This window comes from Cibotium barometz, chromosome 64 (assembly GCF_041138505.1).
Source record: "Cibotium barometz isolate CiBa-2024 chromosome 64, ASM4113850v1, whole genome shotgun sequence".
NCBI lineage: Eukaryota > Viridiplantae > Streptophyta > Polypodiopsida > Cyatheales > Cibotiaceae > Cibotium > Cibotium barometz.
In genome coordinates, this window is record NC_141109.1 from 8,753,224 (window position 1) to 8,760,188 (window position 6,965).

At 41.9% G+C, this 6,965-nt stretch overlaps 1 protein-coding gene across 2 annotated transcripts; it reads left to right on the forward strand.

Moving 5' to 3' along the window:
* The first annotated feature begins 4,210 nt into the window (after positions 1-4,210).
* On the forward strand, positions 4,211-6,333 carry LOC147603279 (universal stress protein PHOS34-like). 2 transcript variants are annotated; one of them, XM_086796665.1, is made up of 4 exons: positions 4,211-4,643; positions 4,765-4,883; positions 5,799-5,917; positions 6,049-6,333. In XM_086796665.1, the coding sequence occupies exons 1-4, from the start codon at positions 4,418-4,420 to the stop codon at positions 6,122-6,124; spliced, it is 540 nt and encodes a 179-aa protein (XP_086652791.1). In that variant the 5' UTR covers positions 4,211-4,417; the 3' UTR covers positions 6,125-6,333. The 2 variants fall into 2 exon arrangements, with proteins under 2 accessions (XP_086652791.1, XP_086652792.1); XM_086796666.1 differs by having other exon boundaries at positions 4,780-4,883.
* Positions 6,334-6,965: the final 632 nt, after the last annotated feature.

Here is a 6,965-nt window from a genome sequence, read left to right on the forward strand (position 1 = left end):
GTGGAGGGAGGGCCAGTCTCCCTTAAGCTTCTAAATGAAAATTTATCCTTAAGAAAATATATCATTTTAATATTTAAATATCCATTTTTAAGTTTTACATTCTTACTCTACAAAGAGGAAAAATATTTAATAGACTATTCACTTCAAAAATGTAATCTAGAATATTAAAAATATTTAATAGACTATTCACTTATAAATGAAAAATTATGCTTAAGAAAATATATAATTTTAATATTTAAATATCCATTTTTAAGTTTTACATTCTTACTCTACAAAGAGGAAAAGTTCAGTAAAGTTCCACAACAACAAAAATGTCAAATCTGGCTGGCTTATATATTAGAAACATTCTATCTTTATCAAACATTAATCAAAAGTCATCAGTCTTTGACTTTTTAGAAAGGTTTTGAATTGATGTTTATATTAGGTTGAATCATTAATTATAAAACAATTCATTACAACACTCATGTATACAATTGCATCGAGTTCAAGGTAGCAGCGTAGTACCAGTTCTGGTTTGCACTTGGAGGAGGCAAAGGCGGTCGAGGAGCTGGAGGAGGCGAAGGCACGACCATGTGGAGCTCAAAGCTAGCAAACTAAGGTGCCTGGCATACATAGAATAACCAAAATTTTTAAAAATTTGAAGGCTAGCCAAAATGCAACCACTTTTTCTCAATCATTCTACACACTCTCTCTCTCTCTCTCTCTATATATATATATATATATGTGTGTGTGTGTGTGTGTGTGTGTGTGTATAACAAAACACGTGGAGGGAGGGCCAGTCTCCCTTAAGCTTCTAAATGAAAATTTATGCTTAAGAAAATATATAATTTTAATATTTAAATATCCATTTTTAAGTTTTACATTCTTACTCTACAAAGAGGAAAAATATTTAATAGACTATTCACTTCAAAAATGTAATCTAGAATATTAAAAATATTTAATAGACTATTCACTTATAAATGAAAAATTATGCTTAAGAAAATATATAATTTTTAAGTTTTACATTCTTACTCTACAAAGGCGGTCGAGGAGCTCGAGGAGGCGAAGGCACGACCACGTGGAGCTCAAAGCTAGCAAACTGAGGTGCCTGGCATACATAGAATAACCAAAATTTTTAAAAATTTGAAGGCTAGCAAAAATGCAACCACTTTTAATTAAAAAACCCAAATTATTCACTTTCTCTCTCTCTCTCTCTCTCTCTCTCTCTCTCTCTATATATATATATATATATATATATATATATATACATGTGTGTGTGTGTGTGTGTGTGTGTGTGTGTGTGTGTGTGTGTATAACAAAACACGTGGAGGGAGGGCCAGTCTCCCTTAAGCTTCTAAATGAAAATTTATGCTCAAGAAAATATATAATTTTAATATTTAAATATTCATTTTCAAGTTTTACATTCTTACTCTACAAAGAGGAAAAATATTTAATAGACTATTCACTTCAAAAATGTAATCTAGAATATTAAAAATATTCAATAGACTATTCACTTATAAATGAAAAATTATGCTTAAGAAAATATATAATTTTAATATTTAAATATCCATTTGTAAGTTTTACATTCTTACTCTACAAAGAGGAAAAGTTCAGTAAAGTTCCACAACAACAAAAATATCAAATCTGGCTGGCTTATATATTAGTAACATTCTATCGTACAATAAGTTTCTTTAAATTATTCAATTAAATTTTTACTGAAAACATACGATTCTTTCGAATAAAATGTATAATTCAAATCTCTCTCTCTCTCTCTCTCTCTCTCTCTCTCTCTCTCTCTCTCTATATATATATATATATATATATATATATATACATATATATATAAGTTTCTAAATGTCCGCCACCATGCATTGACGTAGAGGCGGCAGAGAGAGAGAGAGAGAGAGAGAGAGTAAAATGATTTTGGATTTTCAAAATAAAAAGTGATTTATTTTGTTGTATATATATATATAATATATATATAGAAACGGCTCCTTCTCTCTCTCTCTCCCTCTCTCTCTCTCTTTCTCGAGAGAGTAAAATGATTTTGGATTTTTAAAATAAAAAGTGATTTATTTTGTTGTATATATATTGACGTAGAGGCGGTAGAGAGAGAGAGAGAGAGAGAGAGAGAGAGAGAGAGAGAGAGAGAGAGAGAGAGAGAGAGAGAGAGAGAGAGAGAGAGAGAGAGATAAATCACTTTTTATTTTAAATCATTTTACTCTCTCTCTCTCTCTCTCTACCACGTCAACGCGTGGGGATTGACGTAGAGGCGGCAGAGAGAGAGAGAGAGAGAAAGAGAGAGAGATAAATCACTTTTTATTTTAAATCATTTTACTCTCTCTCTCTCTCTACCACGTCAGCGCGTGGGGATGCATGCATGCATCATCTCCCCCCCCCCTCTCTCTCTCTCTCTCTCTCTCTCTCTCTCTCTCTCTCTCTCCTCTACGTCACGTGGAGAAACATGCCATGCATGCCCCTGCCTCCCTCCCTCTCTCTCTCTCTTTCGCCTTTACGCAGAGGCTTGGAGTCGGCTTCTTGCACGTAAACGCAGAGAGCTTCTCAGCGTTTCTGGGCAAAGCTCTCAGCGTTTCTGGGCTACGTCGAGGCTTGGAGGCGGCTTGCAGCGTCTCAGTGTTTCTGGGCGCGTTGGTGGAATCTACGTCTAGGCTGGCTGCTGTGCTGCAGGCTTGGAGTCGGTTTGCAGAGAGCTTCTCACTGTTTCTGGGCGCCGTGGTGGACATGCATGCATCATCTCCCTCCCTCCCTCCCTCTCTCTCTCTCTCTCTCTCTCTCTCTCTCTCTCTCTCTCTCTCTCTCTCTCTCTCTCTCTCTCTGTGCCGCCTCTACGTCCAGGCTTGGAGTTGGCTTATGTTTTTGGTTTTGTGTTTTGTCTTTGAGGACTTGGTCTTTGAGTGAGTCCAGAAAGCTAGCTCTCAGCATTTCACAGCTCTTTGGACTCACTCAAAGACCAAGTCCTCATAGAGAATGTCTCTTTCAACCTTTTTCTCTTGTCTCCTCCATAGCAGCGCCCCTCCCTGCCTCCCTACCTGCCCTTCGTGCCTCCCCACTCTCATGTAAGCACCTTCACAATCACCACCTTCACAATCTGTTTCATGCAACACAGAGGAGCTGTTGTTGCATGCAAACAGAGGAGTTGTTTTTGTTGTTGGAAGAGGCCATGGGGGCTGTGGGCGGCTCCGTCTTCCATCTCATCAACGCCATGAAGAACTCGCCCAGATGCGGGCTATGGACATGTGCTGCAACCCGACGCTGCACCCTTACGACGTGGGCGACAGGCGTATCATCGTTGGGGTCCAGGTAGAGCAAACACGGCGCCAACATGCCAGTGTTTGCTCTCTTTCCTCTCTCTCTGTGTTGCATGCTCCCTTACGACGTGGGCGACAGGCGTGTCCAGGTAGAGCAAACACGGCGCCAATATGCCAGTGTTTGCTCACTTTCCTCTCTCTGTGTTGCATGCTCTCTCGTTGCTCTGTGTGTGTGTGTGTGTGTGTGTGTGTGTGTGTGTGTGTGTGTTGCATGCTGTGTTGCATGCTGCTACTACTGGTGGGCTTCATGTGGAACTACTGTACTCTCCATCCTCACTAACACCACCTACGTTTCTCTGTATCGCAGTCCCTACATGAAAGACGTCTTGGAGTAAAAGCAGACAATGGACACGGAGTAAAAGCAGACAATGCACACGGATGGGAACCTTCGAAACGTACCTGCATCGTGTGGAGCTCGAGGCGAACAGCAGGCGTGGAACAGCAGGCGACTGGAATTGATTGGACCCGGGTATTTTCAAATGCAAGCGTGACGTGAGTGGGTATTTTCAAATGGAAGCGTGAACGTCACGCTTGCAAGGAGGAGGGAGTATTTTGAAATAGGCCCCCCTCCTTTGCCCACATGGAGGGAGGGCCACTCTCCCTTTATCCTGTATAGATAATGGGTCCGAAAAGCCACCTTAATGCTAAGGTTGATGCTTAGCCATTAATTAAGTGGGTATTAACTATGACTAGGATAAAAAGATGCATTTATGTACCTTTGAATGGATATGCATGCACTCGACGGTTTTTAAAAACGTGAAAGTGGAGGAAAAGAAAGTGACAACGTGGCAAGCAAATCCATGGGCTCAAATCAAGGCGCGCATTTGGCATGGCCACGTGGGAGACTGCACAGCTTATAGAAACCCCCCAGACACACACACACACACACACACACACACACACAAAACGCACGAAGTAGCTCTCTTTCCAACTTCTCAACACTCCGTTTTCTCCTTCCTCTTCTGCTGCAAGTGTATCTTCTCCCGAAACCCTAGCTAGCTCAGACCCTTTAGCAGCAGCTTCTTCTTCTTCTTCTTCTTTTTTCCTCTGTCTCCATCTCCATCTCCATCATTTGGTTGTTTGCTGTTACCCTTACTTAGGCCACAATCATGGCAGCAGCCGCAGTCGACGAAGGTTCTGCAGTGGCCGTGCCTCAGCGCCGCAAGATCCTGGTTGCTGTGGACGAGAGCGACGAAAGCATCTTCGCTCTCTCGTGGGCCGTCGACCACCTCATCGTCTCTCCTGACAGCGGCAGCGTCGGCAAGTTCTCCGACCTTATCGTGCTCCTGCATGTTCAAACTCACCCGCAGGTCTTTGTAGGACCTGCAGGCCCTGGTAAGTTCATCTAGGGTTTGCTGCGTTCTTAGGTCGGAAATTGTTGAATTTGTTTTAATTTATGATTTGTTTTCTGTGTTTTGATTTTAAGATTCTAATCATTTGATGTTCTCAACTAAAGGCCATCCTCCTGCAGGTTTTTACATCACACCTGAAATACTAGACTCCGTGAGGAAGCATCAAGAAGAGATCTCAAAGAAAGTTCTGCTACGTGCAAAAGCCATTTGTGATCAAAAGCATGTAAGTGCCCTTAATACTTCTCTCTTTGCTGATTGCAAAAGCCATCTGTGAAGAAAAGCATGCAGGTGCCCTTGATACATCTTTCTTAATAATTTTTAATAATCAAGGAAGGGCACAACCAGCTTGCCTTCCATCTTTTAGGCCCTTTTGCACATTGCCCAAACATGGGCAGTGGAAATCTTGCACTACATAGCCGTCCATCTCTTAGCCCCCTGCAGGACACACAGCAAGTTCAAATGTTTCCTTGGAGCATGCACACATCGCCCAAACACGGTCAGTGACTATCTTTCACGGACGGCGTACATCGCCTTCCATCTCTTAGGCCCTTCCCACATTGCCCACATCACCCCAACATGGGCAGGGGAAATCTTTCTTGGACCGCCTACATCGCCCTCCATGTCTTACGCCCTTCCCACATTAGCCGCATCGCCCCAACATGGGCAGTGGAAATCTTTCATGGACTGCCTACATTGCATTCCATCTCTTAGGCCCTTTATTCATCTCCCAGACATGAGCAGTTCATGGATGGCCTACATAGCCTTCCATCTCTTAGGGCCTTTACACATCGCCCAAACATGGGCAGCGATGATCTTTCATGGACGGCATGCATGGCCTTCCATCTCTTAGGCCCTGCCCACATCGCCCCAACATGGGCAGTGGAAATCTTTCATGGACCACCTACACCGTGCTTATGGAGAGAGAGAGAGAGAGAGAGAGAGAGAGAGAGCTGGATCACCTTCACATACTATTTAACTCATGTTTTAATTTGCCATACCCTCTTCTTCAACTTGGTCTAATTTGTGCAAAAGTGAACACATCACATACACATGCTTAGGAAGGAACTTCTTCTCTTTGCATGATGTGATCAAAGGGATTAATAGAAAAAGTGTGGGGGGGTGGTTTTTTGAAATGCAGCTTGATACTGAGACAATGGTTGCACTTGGAGATCCTAGGGATGCTATATGCGAAGCGGTTGAGAAGCTTCACACAGCTTTCTTGATTATTGGTAGTCATGGCTATGGTGCCTTAAAGAGGTATGTAGGTTAAGTTTCTCCAGTTCCTTGATTATTGGTACTCATGGCTATGGTACCTCAAAAGAGGTAATGCTGTTTTCTTGATATCAAGGCTTGTGTGCACGAATAAAACTTTTGTCTTTCTATTGCAGGGCATTCCTTGGGAGTGTTAGTGATTATTGCGCTCACAAGGCCAAGTGTCCTGTGGTCATTGTCAAGAAGCCATAAACTGGTGAAGGCCTTGTTACAACACAATGAGGAGAGCCCTTATATGTACCCTTGTCACGAAGGGAGGTTTTTTTGGATAAGTTTTACAAGGGAAGTTTTTTTGTATAAGGTTTGTGAAGGTTGTGGTGTTTTTCTACTTTGAAGAAAAACTTTAAGTAATCTGTATATGTGAATGGGTCTTTGTAAACTTCTTCCGAAACTGCAAGCAATGAGGGGCACATTGATTGAGAGAGAGAGAGAGAGAGAGAGAGAGAGAGAGAGAGATTTACCGTGGCTACGCAGCATCCGCTAAAATCTAATTTGTTAATCTGCGTGCCCCTGCGCGAGTGAGTGAGAGAGAGAGAGAGAGAGAGAGAGAGAGAGAGAGATTTACCGTGGCTACGCAGCATCCGCTAAAATCTAATTTGTTAATCTGCGTGCCCCTGCGCTAGTGAGGGCAGGGGCAGGGGCAGGGGCAGAGTCAGTGTGTGTACTACTATACTATCATTCTTTAAAATTTACTGTCCGTGGTATCTTTTTAAATATCAATGCAACACTACAGGAATTAGATTGATAAATAACAACATGATTAGAGAGATTTATGTTAAGGGAAAATAGGTACAAAGGGGTGGGCATTGCAACAGAATTTGATGTCCTCAAGAATAACATGAATTTCCAAAGCAAGACGAGCATAATACTAGCGCTCCTTGCATGACATGCTAAAAACTCTGGCAAGGATAACATGTCTTAACGATATGCTAAAATTAACATTTGCTTTTCTGCATGTCACAATCGTTGCACATTGCCAATTGAAAATTCAAAATGTGAAGAAAAAATGCCAAATAATTAAAAGTAGAAAATG

What these genes read in the sequence shown, in the direction of transcription:
- LOC147603279 (XM_086796665.1), top strand. Translation starts at nt 4,418, where the DNA reads ATGGCAGCAGCCGCAGTCGACGAAGGTTCTGCAGTGGCCGTGCCTCAG. An exon ending in CCATTTGTGATCAAAAGCAT is followed by an intron (nt 4,884 to 5,798) that starts GTAAGTGCCCTT and finishes TTTGAAATGCAG; the next exon opens with CTTGATACTGAGACAATGGT. An exon ending in GGCTATGGTGCCTTAAAGAG is followed by an intron (nt 5,918 to 6,048) that starts GTATGTAGGTTA and finishes TTTCTATTGCAG; the next exon opens with GGCATTCCTTGGGAGTGTTA.